Source organism: Lingula anatina, chromosome 7 (assembly GCF_051362555.1).
Source record: "Lingula anatina isolate TDL-2025a chromosome 7, LinAna3.0, whole genome shotgun sequence".
Classification (NCBI taxonomy): Eukaryota; Metazoa; Brachiopoda; class Lingulata; order Lingulida; family Lingulidae; genus Lingula; species Lingula anatina.
In genome coordinates, this window is record NC_141773.1 from 4,808,327 (window position 1) to 4,828,818 (window position 20,492).

General features: G+C 36.5%; 3 protein-coding genes across 5 annotated transcripts; 1 reads left to right on the forward strand and 2 right to left on the reverse strand.

The window, feature by feature from the left end:
• Positions 1–101: 101 nt before the first annotated feature.
• Positions 102–9,436, reverse strand: LOC106174345 (uncharacterized). The gene is made up of 11 exons (XM_013555876.3): positions 9,121–9,436; positions 8,906–8,977; positions 8,189–8,292; positions 7,612–7,713; positions 7,313–7,394; positions 6,837–6,970; positions 6,341–6,413; positions 5,632–5,733; positions 5,364–5,414; positions 4,807–4,917; positions 102–675 (listed from the first exon to the last, which is right to left on the reverse strand). Exons 1-11 carry the CDS (start codon positions 9,176–9,178, stop codon positions 632–634), a joined length of 933 nt encoding a protein of 310 aa, XP_013411330.1. The 5' UTR covers positions 9,179–9,436; the 3' UTR covers positions 102–631.
• Positions 9,437–9,508: 72 nt separating this feature from the next.
• Positions 9,509–14,723, reverse strand: LOC147760654 (uncharacterized). 2 transcript variants are annotated; one of them, XM_087017868.1, is made up of 11 exons: positions 14,621–14,723; positions 14,367–14,438; positions 13,874–13,974; positions 13,014–13,115; positions 12,708–12,789; positions 12,189–12,322; positions 11,559–11,643; positions 11,105–11,206; positions 10,774–10,824; positions 10,173–10,283; positions 9,509–9,888 (listed from the first exon to the last, which is right to left on the reverse strand). In XM_087017868.1, the coding sequence occupies exons 1-11, from the start codon at positions 14,676–14,678 to the stop codon at positions 9,845–9,847; spliced, it is 942 nt and encodes a 313-aa protein (XP_086873994.1). In that variant the 5' UTR covers positions 14,679–14,723; the 3' UTR covers positions 9,509–9,844. The 2 variants fall into 2 exon arrangements, with proteins under 2 accessions (XP_086873994.1, XP_086873995.1); XM_087017869.1 differs by having other exon boundaries at positions 9,511–9,888; positions 14,367–14,434; positions 14,621–14,695.
• A 1,447-nt stretch (positions 14,724–16,170) lies between these two features.
• On the forward strand, positions 16,171–20,042 carry LOC106174356 (uncharacterized). Of its 2 annotated transcripts, none has more exons than XM_013555897.2 (4): positions 16,171–16,328; positions 16,811–17,679; positions 17,850–18,234; positions 19,757–20,042. In XM_013555897.2, the coding sequence occupies exons 2-4, from the start codon at positions 16,825–16,827 to the stop codon at positions 20,005–20,007; spliced, it is 1,491 nt and encodes a 496-aa protein (XP_013411351.2). In that variant the 5' UTR covers positions 16,171–16,328; positions 16,811–16,824; the 3' UTR covers positions 20,008–20,042. The 2 variants fall into 2 exon arrangements, with proteins under 2 accessions (XP_013411351.2, XP_086874678.1); XM_087018552.1 differs by having other exon boundaries at positions 16,234–16,328; positions 16,632–17,679.
• The last annotated feature ends 450 nt before the right edge of the window (positions 20,043–20,492 follow it).

Below are 20,492 nucleotides of genomic sequence, written 5' to 3' on the forward strand. Positions count from 1 at the left end.
TATGATATACAGGGTACAAATTAATCTCGTAAGAGGTTATGTTTTTTAGAGTAACATTTGTTTGTTGTTAAATTGAATTTGTCAAAGTACAACACTATGTGTTGGCATAACAGTCCAGTATTTAATATATTTGTGGGTATACATTATAGTGTTTGGGATATTGTACTTCGTTTCCTCTATATTCCTCCTGTGATAAAGCCAAAGCTGATACCAAAAGATACTTAGACGGCAAAAGTAAAGGTGTATCCAACACCATTCCAAATGTTCATTAAATATTTTCATTAAGTAACCAAAACATATTATATTCGTTGTTAAAACTTCACACATGTATCCTGTTGATTTACTGTTAAATAAAGATATGATAATATTGAACACATAAAATTATTCCTTCGACCTTGCGATGTTGTATCATCGATGTTCGTATCATCTCTCTCTCTCTCTCTCTCTCTCTCTCTTTCATTTCCTTTTCTCTCTTTCGTTAGATTTCAAATTTTCATTTGCAAGAATGCAGAAATGCAGGATATGACCAGAAAGTTCCTCCTCATAAGTAACAAGAGCATACAAAAAAAAAAAAAAAAAAAAAAAACTCTGTAAGTCTCTGTTCCCTTCGTTGTGGTTTCAGTTAATTGCCCTAATTGATCATGCCGTGCCTGGGATCAGAGAAGTCTTGATACCCTGGAATTTAATTCATAATCATCTATATTATATCACGTGTCATATATATATATACACACACTGGACAATAGAAGTGTCACCCCTACTGAACCAATACTATGGGGGAGATAAATGACTGTGGAATGATATGCTCCTGGTATCATTTTATTAACATTAAATTTCACAAAAAAAGCACAAAATGAGAACAAAATATACATTCTACCAAAATATGCAGTTCAAGCCCAAAATTAGTACTTAGTGGCATAGCCACGTGACCTAATAATAGGTGCCAGTCTACGAGGCAAGGATTCATGTAATTGTCTGATGCGTTTAGGGCTTATGCTGGCCCAAGCATGAAACACTGAAAATAACACAGTTTCTCTGCTGGTTAGACGGGCATTTGTCAAAAGTTTTGACATATCATTCCACACATTTTCTATTATGTTTACATCCGGACTCTGGGCAGGTCACATCACCCTGCGAATGTCCTGTTGGTCAAACCAATCATCAACTGCTCTGAGCCTGTGACAAGGGGCATTTTCATCCTGGTGAACAAATGGATAATTCCTGTCACCAAACATGTTAGTAATAGATGGTAACAAGCCTGACTCCAAAACATCGATATATTTCTAGTGATTCATGTTTCCATCAACCACTATCAATTCGCCCACGCCATGGATGCTGATGCAGCCCCACACCATGATGAATATGCTGCTCCGGGTTCGAAAATTCAGTGCATGTGGTTCAAATGCTTTACCAGCAGTTCGCCAGCATCGTACCCGTCTGTCATGAGAGGTCAGACCAAAGCGACACTCATCAGAAAAAAATATATAGGACCAATTGTCATGGACTGTCCAGTTCCAGATCCTGTTGACCCTAGTTCAATCTAAGTTGCCTGTTTTGTAACGATATAAGAGGTTTCAGTCTTGCTACCCTGCTTTACACTCTATGAGCATGTAACCGACGCCTAGCAATTTTCACAGACACGTTCTTATGTGTGAAATTGTTCCACTGTGTTGTCAACTGACAAGCAGTGTCGAACTTTGACAACCTGGACATCAAAATCAGTCGTCGGTCTTCACGGCCATTTTTTTTTCTTGGACGACCCATCAGAGGCAATTTGTCTCTTGATCCAGTGTTTCTATACCGAGACCAGACCCTCTGCACGGTTCTGACTGAACAATTCAATTGTATCGATATTCTGACATTTCTTATATTCCGCCTCTTCAGGTTAATAACTTGCACCTATAACCGTTAGATAATTGCCTGTATCTTGCCATATTGGAGGAAGACAGGAATAACATTTGCTGTACATGTACAAGACCAACAATACAATTCCATGGTATAGCGGTTTTATACTCATTAGTCACATTATAAGTAGACCAGGTATTATAAGTACCCAAGATCTGCCTACTTTTATTACTCTGAGTTAGGGGGTGACACTTCTTTTGTCCAGTGTGTGTATATGTTCTGTTATTGTTGCCTTTTATTTGTTATGACTATTTTATTTGTTATGACTTAGGTTCAATTTTGAAAACTAAGAGATGTTATATATTATTAGGGGTGGGCAAATGACAAAAATTTTTTAAAACAGGTGGATTCTATGGCCATTTTTGCTGCTGAACAAAAATCTGACAATATTTTTTACCAAAGCTAAAGATTTATATTGGTATCTGCTATTTGTTTGTGAAAAAAGGCGGGAAATGGCTTTTTGGCCATATTTTCACAGTAAAGTACATAAAAATGATGTGTAATATGTCTTTCTATATGTTTTGAGGGTTGCTGAGTTCAAATATGAGCATATTCAAGACATTGGCAATATTGTTAGGGTGACATCTGTAAAAATATGTTATTTAAAACAAACATATACATAAAATAAACACTTCGAGCCTAAGATAAATATAAATAATGGCCATTATGTACATACTGAATTCATGGATTACAGTTTGGTATAAAAACAATGCTGAAAATACCTTCATGGATGTGTACCAACAAATTTTATGCTGTATAATTTTCCTTTTCTTCAGAACAGGTAAAACTTTGTCAGGTGACATCAACCTCTTACAACCTCTAAGCTCTTGACCTTGGAATAGTACTTAGTTTCAGTTGTGTAGTTTAAGAGTATCTCACCACAACCATGAAAGCATCAACAAGAAATACACTAAGACCAGAAGGCACTGTAAAGCCCCCTGTCACACTTATTTGGAATCTGAAGTAATCAAGCAGAATGAGCCATAATGAAGAATTTTCAAAATTCGCGCCACATTCGTTGGGTAATATCAAATTGACCTTAATTCAAGCAAGAATACGTCAGAATGCGCTTCGAACCCACCTGGAATGATTCGTGCACATTTCAGTTGTATTGTATAGCTCTCAAATGCAGCTCGAATGTAGTTGGAACACATTAGGAATATTGTTAATGCTAATGCCGTTCACCCTAAATATAGTGAGAATATTTAGAATGCACTTCAAATGCCATACAAGTGTGGTTTCATTGTTGGCTGAATCCCAGCCTGCAATCAAGATGCATTCGAGTTGCATTCCTGCTCATTGGAGGCACAATGTGGAACATTCTGACAAGATTTGAAGCACCTTGCCATTTCGGTTCTCCCAAAATGTTTCGAATGCTGTTGGAATTTCGTAAGAATTTTAAGAATGCGCTCATAGTGCAGTTAGAATACACTTGAATGCCATTCGATATTTTTCCACTTGGAATGCACTTTGAAAGTTTTGAGAATGAGCAAAACATTTTAACAGGACGCAAGAATGGACCCAAACATTTAGAATGCGCTTAGAATTTTAAGATACTTCAAATATCCAGGAACAAACAAGAAATTTTTATTCCGACTACATTCTAGCTCATTCCGCCTCTAGTGTGACTAGGTTATAAATGAAGACAATAAGGATATTGTCACCGTTCACCCAAAACTCCTTATTTACTGCCTTACATACATTCTTTTCGGTGATAAATAAATTTTCAGTGTTTTAGTGATTACATTAATTAACATTTACACATGTCATCTTACGGGTGATGGTATAATTGCAGTTTGGGGGTAAAAACTGAAAAATCGGATTCTCAAATGTCTGTTTTACCTGAACACCCGTGATCACTATTTCAAAGCCAATTTAATGACACCATTTAGTACCCAAAAACCCTGCCAGCGATTTTTTAAAGCCTTAGTTCAGATTTGATCGTTGATAAAGCAAAATAATACCTTTGTTTTTAGAAGATCGGTCATTACGGACTCATGACTCCATAACAAAAGCATTTAAACCATAACGTTGGCATGGGATTGTAACTCATGCCTTTGTGGTCCATTGGCCATTCCTTGTGACAAAATCTTGTTCAGGGATGAAGTTAAGCCCCATATGCATTGCTAACTAATCTCAAAAATGAAAGCTGTTAAATAGATGATTAAAGCTTTGAGTTGCTTATGCTTATACATTGCAACGAAAAAATATAAACGCCGTTATTTCATATTTTCAAGAGTTTTTTCATTGTTTCAAAGCAGCACAAAGACAGATACATTATTGAATAATAAGATGCAGGAAAAAACTTATTTTCAGTATCTGGATGGTAATAAAGAGTAACAATATCCTTAATGCTCTGCTACTGAGTGTTCTACTGTAAATATTCCCATATGTAACTAACATTATGCTATTCTATATGTCAAAACTTTTCAGTTTCATGTGATCCTTGAACAACACTGGCCATATTTGTTGTATTATTGTTTTTCCTAATTTAAAAGCCACAGTTGTATATAAACATTTGTATTTATGTACACAGAAATGGTGATTTTGGGGTGATTTTTACCTCAAAATGACAAAAAATCCTCTTTTTAACCCAAAATGAAGTGACCCAACCAAAATGATGTATCTATTTATGCTCATTGATCATGAAATCATATGGTTAGACATATAAAAAGCCATGTTTGAACTGATATTTAAAGATTTACATGAGAAATATGTGATTTGAGGGAGCGTTTGGTTGCCATTTTGAAAAATCACCTGATACCAATATCAGATGTAATTTAAAATGAAAATACTTATTAGATTTGTATTCAGCAGCCAAAATGGCCATAGAATCCACTTGTCTGAAATTAAATTTCTCAAAAAAGCCTTCATTTGCCCACCCCTAATATTATAACTTACCAATTTTGTGGTAGTTCTTCTTTATATACCAGTAGAAGAAGGCGACCAGTGCAATCAGGGCCAGCACGGTGCCTATACTGCCCAAAACCACCACCACTGTCCACCTCTGTCCTGAAATAAAGGCAATTTTATCCAGAAACATAATTTTGATTTTGTCCTACCCTCTTGACACACATAAGACCATACCGAAAATTAGTACAAAATGGACAAATGAACGGTAATATTTTTTGCATTATTTTGTGTTTGTTCAAATTCTCATTCAGACAAGTTTTTTCATCTAGATATGGCAAACACATTCGGAAACCTTGACAATAAGTGGGCAACTGCGGGCTACCACTTCTGCAATAATTATGACTGATAATAACTTGTTCTATACCAAAAAAAAAAAAAAAAAAACATGCCCTATGACAATAATATAGCGATTTAGTTTGTTTCCAAAGGACATGCGTTGCAAATATAAAACCCAGAATAATAACCATGACAGATGAATGGGAAATATATGGGACGAATTCCTGCACCAGTCATACAACAAACCGTGTGCTAAAACCCTTACTAACCTCTTTTTTGTGCCTCCTCGCACGACACCTCCTCGTTATTGTATGGACACACTGGAAACAACAATTACCATTTTAACGCTATGAATCCGTTTATACACTGTCAATGCTTTATATCACAATTATAAATCAGTATTGCAGGGTTAAGTAAAAAAAATAAGCTCCAGGTGTTATTTAAAAAGTATTTATTGACTTGTCCGAGAAAATGATTAGCCTTCTATGGTTTGCAGACACTTTACAGACGGTCATAAATGTACGTAGTTAAGTATACCTTCGTTGTAAACAATATGGAACCCTTGCCCAGTTGAGTTTTTACTGACGAATAACATAGCTACCCTGTTTGCCTTGGCGTGAAAGTCACTTGGAGGGGAGGCTGGAAAATAATATCGTCTACGACTTTTTTAAATTCGACACTTGAATAAAGAGTCGAACAAGTATACTGACAGGGACTTCGATGGAATAACTTCCGGTATACATTATTTTTTATACAAAGAAAAACAACAAATGTGATTATTTTTTTAAATAAACATATTTTAGTTATTTACTGTAAGTTCTTTTATGTAAGAATCCGTATGTTTTTATCTAAAATACTCTTAAATTTTTTGTCGTAAAGCTCTTAAATTTTTCATTTATCTATTCCTAGTAATTGATTTCTTAAGTAATTGTACATGTTTCATGTATATGTAAAGTCTTCTGAACATGTTATAAAGTATTTTAGACTCAAAATAAATTTATTATTATTATTATGAAATTATTCACGTATGCATACATGAATGAATAAAGCATTGAATACGTGTAAAAGAGACTGAATCGGTTTTACAAGAAGAGCCGCACGGTAACAGATACACATTTTGTTATCATTTTTAGGTTGTAAATAATTTGCGTAATTATGATTTATACAGTCGACAGTATTAATAATGACTTTGTTAAACATTCCGGGCGATGGAAAAAAAGAAACTACTTGGATATGGACGTATTACCTGATGAGTAAACAACTTCATCCTGCTCAGTGCTCGCCATAAAAAGAAGAGATCCATTGCCTAAGTTAAAAGCCTTGAAATATATATAAATCAATTCTTTTACACTTTGCACCTCAAAGGATTTTTAAGCTTGAATGAAACAATGAAATATATAATATGAACACTGGACAACCAGATTAAAATATATAACATTTTGATTAATTTAAAGATAGTTCAATTCAAGTTTCTCTATTGATAGTTATACAGCTCCCATAAAGGTGAAAATTTTATCTTCATGTATCACTATATATTTGCTTGCAAAAACGGAAAGTATTCTGAAATTTGGTGAGAGAGAGAGAGAGAGAGAGAGTATGTGTGTGTGTGTATGTGTGTGTGTGTGCGCGCGCGCGCGCGAGTGCAAGTTTGTGTTTGTGTGGGGGTGGAGGCACAGATATAGAAAGAGAGGGGGGAGAGAGAGTGTGTGTAAGAGAATGTTAGTGCTCTATTTTAGGCTTACCTTGAACTTTACTGTAATCTTTCCATTGTCATATTTTGTGTGTATAGCATAGTTCAAAGCCATGTTAGCGGGGTAATTCGCCGGCCATGCTGGAGAGAAGATGGAACCCTCAGCAGCCGTCAGGATCGTAGTACCTAAACAGGGATTTTTCACTTTATTCCAACAACTCGAGAAACAGTGATATTAAAATTTACATGCCAGTGTTCAACATTCCAGGTCGGTTATTTCAGTATATCTAATATAATAACTGCAACGATTTCACTACGCTTAAAACGATAAACAATAAATATATATACTTAAAAAGTTTTGAAATTAAAAAAAAAATATCAAAAGACAATAGCTGCCATTTTTGATATGGCAAATTTTGAAACAAACTGCAATATTTTTTACTCCAATCATTATTGTGGCAATATTTTCTTCAGGTTGAACATTAGCACCAAGAACTTAATATAAATGTTACAGTTATTATATGATACCTTCCATTTCCTCGGATGTTTTTGTTGTAAAATTGGCAAATGATGAATTACGTCTTTCCTTCAGAGACCTTGTAAGATCGATCTGTAAGATATAAAGTACTGTGCCCATATTATAATTACGATACCGAGACATAGATCATTTGTCGAGTAATACAGTATACCATTGGGAAAACACTTGCTCACAAAACAATCTGCTTCTTTCGACTGTTTTTATTTATTTATTTATTTATTTATTTGCAAAGGAGCAAAAGCAAGCAAAGGTGGTAAAAATACATTTGTCTGGTAGATATCTTACCCACCCTCAAAGCTGGTTTATCCATGAGTTCCATTGTGGAGACACCAATGGGGATGGAAGAATCGTCTTTGTAATCACCAAGCACGTAACCTCGTCCGTCTCTTATCTGAAGCAGAATACAATCTATTTTCGCCCCATATGTCTAGATCTATCCTTGCGACTACGGCAATATTAACAGATTTTAAAATCGCCATAAGCATGAAAATATTCAAATTAACAATACGACTAATTAAAATGTTATTTATTTTTCGTTTGAAGCAATGAAGAGATAACACAAAATCCACAGAGGGTATACAACCAGTAATAATATAATGGATATTCTAGAATTTGTATACGTGCGTTGTATAAAATATATGAAAAGGGTCATTGTTTATATATATATATATATATATATATATATATATATATATATATATATATATATATATAGTTTGTTAAAATAAAGTTGTACAGTACACAGAAGGTGTAAAGGCGTGCACCGTAGCCCCAAAACTGACTAAATTGACAACACTGGTCACGTGGTCTCTAATAAGTACATTTCCGGATCTAGGTGCCCGGGGGAGGGGGGGGAGTGAGGGTACCTGCAGTTTGGTGATATCAGCGGGGACTGTCCTAAACATAAGTACCATCCCCCGGACAGTTTCGTTGTTGGTGGAACACTCTAGGAAAAAAGTGCACGAGGTTTCTGAAAAAAAAACTAAAATATTAAATGTTAAGAAAATTAGGCCATAGGAGAACCAGTTACACTATGAGGCAGTAAATAAATATTTAAAACGGGTTCTATTAACACCTTTCAGCCATACTATATATATATTATAATTGTCAAGGTGAAATGTTTTTAACACACGTTAAGTTAATTGAACCACTTCTTGTTAAAATAAATCCATCAGTTCGGTAAGTTTTTAAGAACGAAAAGATGCGTTAGGGGAGGGGGCATTAACAACAGTTTTCGACCACTATCGACACAAACGACACTTAGTGAAGACTGAATAGATTACCATTTAGACCTTTTTGGTGAGTACCTGAAATCGTGGATTTCCACTGTGTAAATGGGAGGGTGGGTACATTGTAAAGTCACTACAGGAATATTCAATAGCTTACAGAGATTTAAATGTATCTTCTGGTTGTGTTGGAGCATCCCCTCCTTACACTTTTTATCCAACTCTGTTATAAATACAGGAGGCGGACACGACTTACAGGAATGTTCCTGCTAACTTCGCTTGTGATTTTATATTAATATTTACCCCCTAACCCACCCACTCAAAGTTATCCTACCGGACCTTCTATCTCATACATACCATTGGAGGGAATAGTGATGTTACCAGCGTCATAGAACGTCTCATTACATATGGCTGAGGCGGGAATACTGGCTGAAAACACAATATACATGTACTGTGATATATACCTGTATATATATATATAGAGAGAGAGAGAGAGAGAGATGCTGGATCAAGGATAATGACATCATGAAAAATTCTGTAAATAGTAGAACGGATTAAAACTGGGTACTTACTTTTAAGTAAGACAAGCGTCATGCATACGCAATATACCGTTCCTTTAAACCCCGCCATATTGCTGACACAAGATAAAACTAACAAGAGGGGTAGGCAAGGACGAATTCAAGGATCTTATCTGTTACTGTCGTTGATTTAGGGCATGCCAGGTAGAAATCAGGGTTCATTGATAAACGCAGTTTATTATTACCCATTGAGCGATTATTAACCATAAGTTAAGCAGATGTTAAGCAGGACTTACTAGGACATGCCGTCTAACGTGTGTTCACTTCGACTTAAGTGTAAATACCATTAACTAAATAAAAACGGCTCAAAGCTACGTCCATCAAAACGGACTGGGCATAAAATAAAAGAATGATGAATAAGTAATAAGTAAATTAGAAAGGCACTGGGATACGCCTGTCAAGGCAGCTAAATATCATTATTATAAATCGGTTAATTAAGTAATGAATGGTTCGCCTTAGATCGCCTAATGTCGTTTTTTAATAGGTAAACTCCCGGCCGACAGCTTTGGAAGTATTATACAGGGCCCTGCCCGGGAACTGCGTTTTACTTTCATACAGTGGTAGAGCGTGCAAGTGAACATCCCAACCCCCACTGGTATATGTACTGATTATTGATGAAGGTATTGAATTTTTAACTTTATTATGTGTTAGTAGGTAACAAGAGCACGCATAAAAGTCTCTGAAAGTCTCTGTTCCTGTGGTTGCAGTATAAATTGCTCTAATTAACCAGGCCATGCCTTGGGTCAGAGAAGTCCTGGTAACCTGGAATTGAATATGATAATTAGTTAAAGCGCACATATATATCACTTTTTTCCATTCTTATTTTAAATACTTGTGCCAAAAGTTGGTTTGATACAATTGTACAGATGAGCAATTAAATATGACTGTGGCGAAGATCACGCAGTAACAAAATCATTCAGATATCATCATGTGTTTCTACAACGGAATGCAAATGCCCTAAGTTCTGGCGTGTATGTATAGACCCTTTTAAGTTCAATTTGTAAAACCGCCAGTCACGCCGTGTGCGATGTTGTACTATAACTTACCAATTTTGTGGTAGTTCTTCTTTATATACCAGTAGAAGAAGGCGACCAGTGCAATCAGGGCCAGCACGGTGCCTATACTGCCCAGAACCACCACCACTGCCCGCCTCTGTCCTGAAATAAAAAGAAGATAGGCGCAATTAAACGATATGGCAACACATATCTCTAGAGTCTATTTAAGTCTTATTGAATAGTTTATATATATTTAAATCACTAAGACCATGGCAGTTAGTATAGATAATAATTTGTTACCATGCCACGCACATAACAATAAAAAGCGACCCGTGTTGCCCGTTTTCTTGGTATGAATGGGACTGTGAATGCTTGTAGTAATTTCGGATGGAGGAGACATTAAGACACTATTTCAATTGATATATGCACTTACTGAAATTCTCATGTTTTCATTTAGATATGGCAAATGTATAGGGGAAGATTGACAATTCGTGGGCATCTACCGGTGCGGACTTTTCAGCATGGAGTGACTTGCGAAATGCTAGACTAGTCTCCAAGCAACTATGGCAGATAAATGGTCGGTGGCTGAAATATATGGGATGAATTCCTGCACCAGTCATACAACAAACCGTGTTCTAAAACCCTTACTAACCTCTTCTGTCCGCCTCCTCGCACGACACCTCCTCGTTATTGTATGGGCACACTGGAGACAAAAAAAATAAATAAATAAAAACAACAACAACAACAACAACAATAATAATAATAATAATAATAATAATAATAATAAAATAAGCGATATTTTTCAAAGTTATCAATTTACCGTCGATGTTTTATGTTTTATATATTATTTCGTATGGGGTTAAGTTAAAAAAACCAAACGCCCAGTGTGTTATTTATGTAGTATCCATCGACTTACGCGAGAAAACGAATTTCTGGCCCCGATTTGCAATGATTTTACATGAACCATATGCGGTACATCGTACCTTCGTTGTAATCAAGATGGAATCCTTGACCCGTTTGGTTTCCACTGAAGAAAGTCACAGCTACCTTGTTTGACTTGGCGTGGTAGTCACTTGGAAGAGAAACTGGAAAACAGTGTTGTGTAAGCGTTTTTAAATCCGACACTTGAATATCTGGTAAAGGGTCAAATAAGTATATTGACAGGGGCTCCGATGGAATTACTAACGGTCTGCGATTTTTGTTCACAGAAAAAAAAACGGAATCAAACGTAGAACACATCAGTGAATGAGTGCAGAAGCAGTGAATGAGTGTAAAGGAAAATGTATCAGTACATGTATATAGAAAGGGCCGCACAATTTTAGATATGCATTTTAATGTGAAAAATAAATTGCCTATTTACACGTTTTTTAAGTCTGCGATTACCTATTCAGGTATTTCGTATATGATAAAATAGCTACGAAACGGAGGACTTATTACCTGATAATTCACCACTAGAGTAAGTAACGGAGTCCTGGTCACTACTTCCCATTAGAAATATAGATCCTCTGGACAAGTTAAAAGTCTAAAGAAATCAAATAGTTATTGCTTTTACCATAAGGGGTCATCTTCTTTCATCATCATTTTCACAAGTGTACAAACCGTACGCCGAGGGAGGGGGTTAAATCTCTCTGTAAGCTTTTGAAAAATAACAAAAATTATATTCCAAATTGCTATCAAATGTAATATATATTTTTTCTTTTCATCCTGTACCCTCTAAAGGGAGTTCAGGAAAAAGTCTCCCCGTTGTAGACTTAGGAAAATGATGAAAAAAAGATTACCCCTTAACACTTCAAGAGGTACTTATGATAAAATGACTCTGTTAAAATTTACGATACGAACACTGGACTTCCAGACATAGAATAAATGACACAAACCAGTTGCAAAGGGAAAATTTCAGCCAGTATTCCCGCCTCAGCTACAGCTACTATAAAATGAAAGTGATATGTTGCGCTGTCTGTTTGCTTACAAAAGCAAAAAGTCATATGAAATCTGGTATGTGTGTGTTTGTGTATGTGAGAGAGAGAGAGAGAGAGAGAGAGAATGTATGTGCTGCATCATAAGGCATACCTTGAACTTCACTATAATTTTCCCATTGTCATACTTAGTGCGTATGTTATAGAACACCGTGATGTTAGCGGGATAATTCGCCGGCCAGGCTGGGGAGAAGATGGAGCCCTCAGCAGCCGTCAAGTGCGTAGGACCTAAGCAGGGATATTTCATTTAATTCCACAATTTACGAAACAGTTAAATTGAATTTCACGTGCCTTCATTCAACTCTCGAAAACTGTTATATCAATATATCTAATAGTAAAAGCAATTGCAAAGGTTTCACGGCGCTTACAAACATAATTAATAATATTTCTAAACTAAGCACCTGTATTAGAAGTATTGGACGAAATAGAAAGAAAATGACTCTTCTTCAGTGCGGTGAATTTTAAAGCATACTACAATGTCTTGAATTCAATCACCCTTTTTTTTTATTACATTCTTTCAGCCTGAAAACTGAACATACAAGTATTGGTAAAACCTGGCATAAACACCTTGAAACTAATATAAAAGTTACAGTTATTATATAACACCTTATACCTTCCATTTCCGATAATGTTTTTGTTGTAAAAGTGGCAAATGATGATTTACTGCTTTGTTTCAGAGACTTTGTCAGATCGATCTATAAATAATAAAAAGTGAGAAAATCAAGCTTAGGGTGTGTGTGCATATTATAATAGTCGATGTCAACGCATAGACCATATGTCGAACACTAAAATGTCATCAAACAAACGGTCACTCACAGAAGAAAGTTTCAACTGATTTTCATTTAAATTTTGGTGGAGTTAAAACAAACAGAGCTGACAAGCAACATACAACTATTTTTCTTGCAAATGTCTTACTCACCCTCAAAGCGGGTTTATCTGTGACATCCAGTGTGGAGACACCAATGGGGAGGGAAGAATTGTCTTTGTAATCGCTGAGCACATGACCTCGTCTGTCTCTTATCTGTAGCGAAAAGCAAGCTGGCGTACTAACACCTCTGTTTCTGCATCACCAAAATGTAATATACCGGGTATTCTTCATACAATACCGATAATGCAACATGCTGGCTATTTTTCCCATATTTCCCACATTTCTATTCTTTTGATTTCTTCAGTATTGACAGATTTCAAAATTATCACACGCATCAAAATATTAAGTAATTTAATTGTAATTAACGGGAACGCTGCCAGAAATGATATCGTACTTCGACTGAATCAACGCAAAGATTGCACAAAGGGTACAAAAAGTAATCACCCCAGACGCCTCCAGAAATGTGCACGTGCCCATTAAAGACTTCACACACACACGCACACACACACACACGCACACACGCACATATATATATATGGTCAGTATTTTCCACATCGTCCCATCAGGAATAATAGACACGGGGCGCATTTTTTAACATCAGAGAACAGTTTTAACAAAAAGAAAATACACGTGTTGAAACAACACCCTGGTTTTGTTGTAACCGACCGGGGTGCAACAAGTCGCTGTTCTTTTTCTAAATTTTTTCCTTGTATGTACCTGTGCAAATTTACTATTGAACTTATTTCTGAGGTCGTTATGCATAAAAGAATAGTTAGAAAGTTGTGCCCAACATTCTGACTTACGTATCGGGGCTTTAAACTATATGTATGCATTATTATTATTATTATTATTATTATTATTATTATTATTATTTTATTTTATTTTTTTTTTTTTTTTTGGGGGGGGGTTACCTGTAGTGTGGTGATATCAGCGGGAACTGTCCCAAACATCAGTACCATCCCAGGGTCAGTTTGGTTGGTGGAACACTCCAAGAAGAAAGTGCACGACGTCTCTGGAAAACAATTCAATATAAGAAATGTTAAGAAAATAAGAACTAGAGGAACACCTGCTGTTACTATGCAGGCCCATAATAAATGTGTATTCAAAGCAAGTTCTATTTACACTTTTCAGGAATACTTGCTTCATAGTCCTCAGCTTAATATGTTTGTAAAAGTGACGTAGTGAAATTTTTGAATCACACTTAGAAGTACAAAACACTTAAAATAAGTTCATCAGTTTGGCAAATTGATTAGAACGTAAAGATGCATTACAGGGGAGGGCTAGGAGGAATTTCTCTTATAACATCGCGCGTGATTCTATATGAATGCACCCGCCCCCACTCACACACATGTATACATGTAGCTCATACGTACTGATTGTATACTATGCCTGTCTCGTACATACCATTAGAGGGAATAGTGATGTTACCAGCGTCATAGAATGTTTCATTACATATGGCTGAGGCAGGAACACTGGCTGAAACATAATATACATGTATTGTGATATATACCTGTATTTGCATATATATTAAGGATAGGAGAGAGAGAGAGAGAGAGAGAGAGAGAGAGAGAGAGAGAGATGTTGGATCAAGAATAAAGTAGTATTTACATCACGAGAGACTTTGTAAATAGTAAAACGAAATCAAAGGGGGTACTTACATTTAAGTAAGACAAGCGCTATGCAATATACATGTACCGTTCCCTTTAACCCCGCCATATTGCAGTCAACAGATAAAACTAACAAGAGGGGTAGGCAAGGACAAAGTCATACATCTTATCTGGTACTGTCGTTGATTTGGGGCATGTCAGGCAGAAATCAGGGTTTGTTGATAAACGCAGTTTATTATTACCTATTGAGAGATCATTTACCTTAAGTTAAGCAGGAGATATATGCGACGTACTACATGCCTTGAGTATACTTCGGATTATAAGTATAAATAGCCATTAATAAATAAAAGAGGTCCAGGTTCATTACTCCGCATTATGGTTGGTTGCATTTAAAACAAAGTGAAAAGCTTTCTGAAGCCGAGCGTACACGATCTTATCTACATGTACGTAGAATGATTTCAAGGCAAGCGCCCTAAGAAAAAGACAGACGGACAGAAGACGGATGTCAGACGGAAATGTTCCTCCCCATCTTAATACTAAATCTCTGTCTGAATCAGCAACTAGAGCACTGGGTTTGATAATAGCAAAAGCAAAAAAGGTTGGTCAAATTAAATGGGATTCTCCACATACCAAAAATTGTTTAACAGTTGTGTAACTCCAATTTTAGAATACGGGTCAGGGGTTTGGAGATTTCCAGAAAGTGAAACCTGTGAAAAAGCTATGTTCAATGCGTTAAGATACTATTTAGGAGTACACCTATTTACACCCAAAATTAGTCTGTATGGTGACTCAGGTTGGATACCTCTAAAATTTAATAGGTGGTTGAACATACTTAGACTTTGGAACATTTTAATACTTGCCCAAAATGATAGACTTGTGAAACAGATTTTTAAGAGGATTATAAATTGGGGAAAAAACTGGTGCTCCGAGGTAAGAGAGATACTCAAATTCTGTAATATCGAAAGCCATTTTTCGAACAAACAAATTGTGGATATAGAATACATTAAAAAACTCTTTTATGAAAAATTTTAAATTAAATGGAAAAAAGACATTTTGAAATTTCCCAAACTTCGAACATATATGACATTTAAAAAAAGAATTGAAAACTGAAAAATATTTACACCTAGATTTAAATAGAAAAGAAAAATCAATTTTTACTCAATTTCGGATGGGCATTTTGCCTCTGCATGTGGAAACTGGACGGTATACAAATGCACCTTTAAATGAAAGAATATGCCAAGTAAAAAGACTTAGAAGATGAGAGTCATGTCTTACTTCGGTGCACTGCTTACAAAGAGGAAAGATATAACTGTTTTTTAAAGTTGGCGATCCAAAAAAATGATACCTCTATAGAAGATTTAATGGAAAAAGATTTGAGGCAGCTAGTAAAATTTGTAGGTAAGATTTTTGATAAAATACAGGAACAATTGTACTCAACAGGTGTCTTATAAACCCGAAGGGCTAGGTGTTCAAAACACAAGACACGTAAATAAATAACCCAGACCGCCAGGATTGGCGAGTCATGGAAATACTCTGAAACCCATTTAGAGCGACAGACTGTGTAATCTACTATCAATAGAATCACTGTTTGAATGCATTCTATCTAATCACACCGATAGGCCGCGGATTTAAGATAGGAAAGTTCGCGTGAATTTCAGGGCTCACTACAAACTGGTCAGTTGAAACTGTCGGAGAGTTGTAGCACCCCAATGCAAAGCTGAGAGGAAAATACCTAGGGAGAATCTGATCATAAGTACACGTAAGTGTGAGATGGTTATTTTTTCCACAAAAGGGGGGCATTTCGACCAAGTCTGGGCAATTCGTTATGGGCTACTGATAAGAGCATTTTATGGCCCGTTATTTTCAAAATGGTACCATCTCAAATTATAACCCTCATTAATATTATCTGCAGAGTTCTGCTGTAGGTGCTGCGTTCTTCGTTTAAGTAAGAAGGTGTGAGTGTATGAACACCCGACCCCCATCGACTATCGAAGGAAGTATAGGGCCTACTTTCTTCTTTGTTACGTGTTAGTCAATCAGAAGTCTCTTGCTTTTCTTTCAGTCTGCGTCTAAAGCAGTACCAAAGACAGTAAAAATAACCCACGTGCATGCAAAGGGTCTTGATGGATATTACTGTTGCTGAAGGCAACGTTAAGATAAAAACCTTAAACTTTAAATCAAGGTAGAGATAAGCCTACTTTCAAAGCGTCTTCTAGCAGTATACGTCAAATGTCTTTCCAGGCAACATAGAACATATGGCTGACTTAACCCACGCAACGGAAAAAAGATTGGACCGAGGCTTCTCTGCAGAGGAGACTGCCATCCAGTTTCCACCGGACTGCGATCAAGAAGTTGTAGGCCCCGAGTTAAGCTGGACGCAGTATGCATCACAGTTCGTCATAAATCAGGAAACTGGTGGAAAAGATTTTTTCAATGCCGCAATTCTGCCATTTTCAACGCCATCCACCATTGAAAATGCAGAGAAATTTTGGAGGTCTGTAATTTTTGACTGGGTCCGCTATATTCCTTTCCTTCGGATGATCGTAAGACCAAAAGTGGCCGGGCAAGAAAGCTGCGCTGAAGACTTCGTGCATGTTTTTCTGCCAGCTGACTGGGAAAATATAGACTTCCGAGTCATTGAAGATAAAGAACGATTCGAGACGGAGACTGAGGACCCGATGGATCTCAGAAAAGGCCCCCCTCTGCGAGTGCTACTCTGGGCAACTGGCCCCGACCGAGAGATTCGGCTCGTCATCAATGAAATCAATAGCGACAACGCGGGACTAGCGGTTCTCACCGACGCATTTGGCAAAATCACCATGTTGAAACTGGGGAAGAAGATATCTGCACCAATCCCTCCAGTCAAAATGTGCGACTTTCCGAAAATTCTGAAGGACGCAGTCGCGGCCCGGGAGAGCAGTGACGCAGCGTTTTGGAAGAGCGTGGTGGAGTCCATGCCAAAAGATGGAGTGAAGTTGTCCATCTCTGCCCACTGTCCAGCCTCTGGACAATATTCCGGTCGAATTAGAAATGTCAGTAGGCAAATGACAGAGAAGCAGGTCAGCGGTATGGTGAAAATGACGGAAGATTATAATTCTACGTGCTTCAGGGTAAGGGTCCTTAATTTTTTCTAAGGTTAACACTGTCATAGGAATGTGCCCTCAAACTGCTCCAAAATTAATATTTTTTCTTCAATTGATTTGAAACGATATCATTCTCTTGCGTAGGCAACACTTTTGTTTTACACACCTTTTACAAGAATTTGATATTTTCCTTAAAGATAATTACTAGCGTCTACCAGCTCCTGCTCCACTTGTACACAGGGGAGAGTGTTAACATCACCACCAATGTTGACGTCACTCGTTTCGTCCCCGAACTGAAAGGCGTTCTTACTAAACTTATCAACGGAATATCCCTCTACGCTGACTTCAAAGAAACAGGCGGAGCCACGATCAAATATTTCTTGCAGAAGAACTCGTCAGTAATACAGCAATCTGTGGAACACGGCTTGTACCCGGCGGACCGGATTCAGGCTCTCGTCGAGGCGCACATGACCGAAATTACACGGAAATACCCGAAGCACAAAATCAACCAAGAGCGAGTGGGGTTTTGGTCTTTCCGCAAGCAATTCGTCCAGAAGCAGGGGACAAATTTCCAATTCAAAGGTGAATTCAGAATTCAGTATTCGAAAAATGTAGTAAATTAAAATCCAAGTGGCATATCTTTTAATTTAAAATATTTTAAATTTTTCTTTGTGAAGACATATTCTTATATGGTCATTTTCCCTATTTATAATAGCTATATACATGTAGGTCATGTGTGATCCATCCCCAGAAATGCACTGCATGACGTCACGCTTAGCCCACTGCGCATGCGTGCACTTTTAATGAGTTGCTAGATTGCCATAGGAAAATGAATGGGTTCGCGATTCGTGGGTAATTCGTGATAATTGACAAACTAACGGCCTGACGCCGATAGACAGCAACGCTGTGCTATGCTTCAAGCAACTCCTGACCAAATATCGCTAGGCTTTTTAAAAATATTCTGTTGTACACACGTACTAAGAAGTTTGCCGTGTATTGCCTAGCCTACCCTCAGCAAAACGCACATATTTTCAGAAATAGTGATTTTAGACGGTAGATTCACTCAGAAACAAAGGCAAACTAATTCGTTGCCGATAGTACCAGCAGATAGCAGCACCATACAGAGTCTGATTAAAAACTTTCGTGGCAATTGAAGAACTTTTACCACTGTACAATGGAGTCCAAAAAAAGCACTTGGCACAAATGTGAAACTGCCCAGTGCAAGGCCAAGAATTCAATCAGTTTTTTCAATCATATTATCAGATTCTACATAAATTGACTGACAATATCACTACTCAGTATTTAACTAATCTCTTAATCCAAAATTCCTATCATCATTTAATAATAATGCAAAATTCTTCTTTCAGATTGCTATTTATTTTAAATTTTAATGCTGCAACTGTTCCAAAATAATCTTGTAGTAAAGGAAAAATGCAAATAAGAAGTGGAAGACCAATTTTACCCCCATTATTCAATTATTTGAATATAAAAAGAATAAGATCACGATTTAACAAATTAAAATAATCTTTCATGAACTATTTCATGAATAACATATTAAACAAAATTAAAGTTATAAATTAGTGGTAATGGCTTATTCTGGAATATATGACCTCTGCACAACATCAGTACCTGACTTGGTACAGTATAGTTACTACTTGGATACAGAGTTAGATTTAATAATGTAACAATAAGAACAATATATATTACAATAAACTTCTCTGCACATGTCAGACGCTTGTTACCATGAACTAACACTACTTGACAATGGGCTGAGCACTTATCACAGAGTCTGCGTGCGATGCCATTGTTGTGCTAGTTGTGCTGATTGGCTAGTTGAGTCACGTGAAGCCCTACTGTAGCGCCCTCGCGTATCGCGTGAATGCTGCGCATTTCTGGCCATGCGATGTATATCCAGATATATAACTGAAGATAATTTATTAGAATTGATAAGATATTCGTAATATTTTAGCTAGATTTGTATCCAACAGATGCAAATTCTGCCGTTATTTCTAATTGCATGTGTTATTTAAATTTTGTTTTTCACACTGGACAAAGTTCTTTAAATACTCTGATGATTAAAAGAAGGATTGCCTCTCAATTTCAGGTTTAATTCTGAATACTCTAGAAACCATTATCGAGACGCAAATTCGATTCTACTACGACAAACGCAACCCCAACAACAGTTTCATCGTTTTCGAATTAAGCCAAGACGCCTTCAGCGAGGAAGAGGCTCACCAGATCAAAGAAGATTTCTTCAATCTCTTAGATTACGTGATTGATAATCCTGATGGGATAATTGCAGATATTCCTTGGGACGACATGGCACAGTATCGTAGTTCATGCAACACCAAGTGAAAAAAATGTTTAAATATCAGCAACGAGTATCTTCTTCTCTATTTTCTCCAAAATATCCGACCGCTTAATCATATAAAATGGATGCACCAAAGGTATCGACAGAAACGGCTTTACAATCGAGTTCAACATATTAATTTTCATACATATGCAATTAGTGAAATTTTGTGAAAGGGGGAAATTAGCAAGTCATAATGACAATAGACAGAAACCACATGTAATTTTGAAGTAAAATGTTTGTTAAAACCATTTCAATGTTTCTCAAACAATAAGAAAAAAGTCCGTCTTGCTGAGACGACAGTTGCTACTAATTTGACAATTTTATCAGATAATAATAATAATTATTGAATAAACTTTCTTAAATCAGGAAAAAAAAAACCAACCCCAATGAAAAAAGTGGTCGTTTTATTATTATTATTATTATTTATTTATTTTATTATTATTATTTTTTTTTTTTTGAAATTTAGCAAGATTTTATTCAAATATGG

Coding starts and splice junctions, on each gene's coding strand:
- LOC106174345 (XM_013555876.3), bottom strand. CDS start 9,178: ATGGCGGGGTTTAAAGGAACGGTATATTGCGTATGCATGACGCTTGTC. Junction 6,971..7,312: donor AACATCCGAGGAAATGGAAG/GTATCATATAAT, acceptor ATCCCTGTTTAG/GTACTACGATCCTGACGGCT. Junction 676..4,806: donor GAAGAACTACCACAAAATTG/GTAAGTTATAAT, acceptor ATTAAATTCCAG/GGTATCAAGACTTCTCTGAT.
- LOC147760654 (XM_087017868.1), bottom strand. CDS start 14,678: ATGGCGGGGTTAAAGGGAACGGTACATGTATATTGCATAGCGCTTGTC. Junction 13,116..13,873: donor CTGATATCACCACACTACAG/GTAACCCCCCCC, acceptor TTTTCGCTACAG/ATAAGAGACAGACGAGGTCA. Junction 10,284..10,773: donor CGAGGAGGCGGACAGAAGAG/GTTAGTAAGGGT, acceptor TTTTTATTTCAG/GACAGAGGCGGGCAGTGGTG.
- LOC106174356 (XM_013555897.2), top strand. CDS start 16,825: ATGGCTGACTTAACCCACGCAACGGAAAAAAGATTGGACCGAGGCTTC. Junction 17,680..17,849: donor ATAATTCTACGTGCTTCAGG/GTAAGGGTCCTT, acceptor TTTTCCTTAAAG/ATAATTACTAGCGTCTACCA. Junction 18,235..19,756: donor GACAAATTTCCAATTCAAAG/GTGAATTCAGAA, acceptor TCTCAATTTCAG/GTTTAATTCTGAATACTCTA.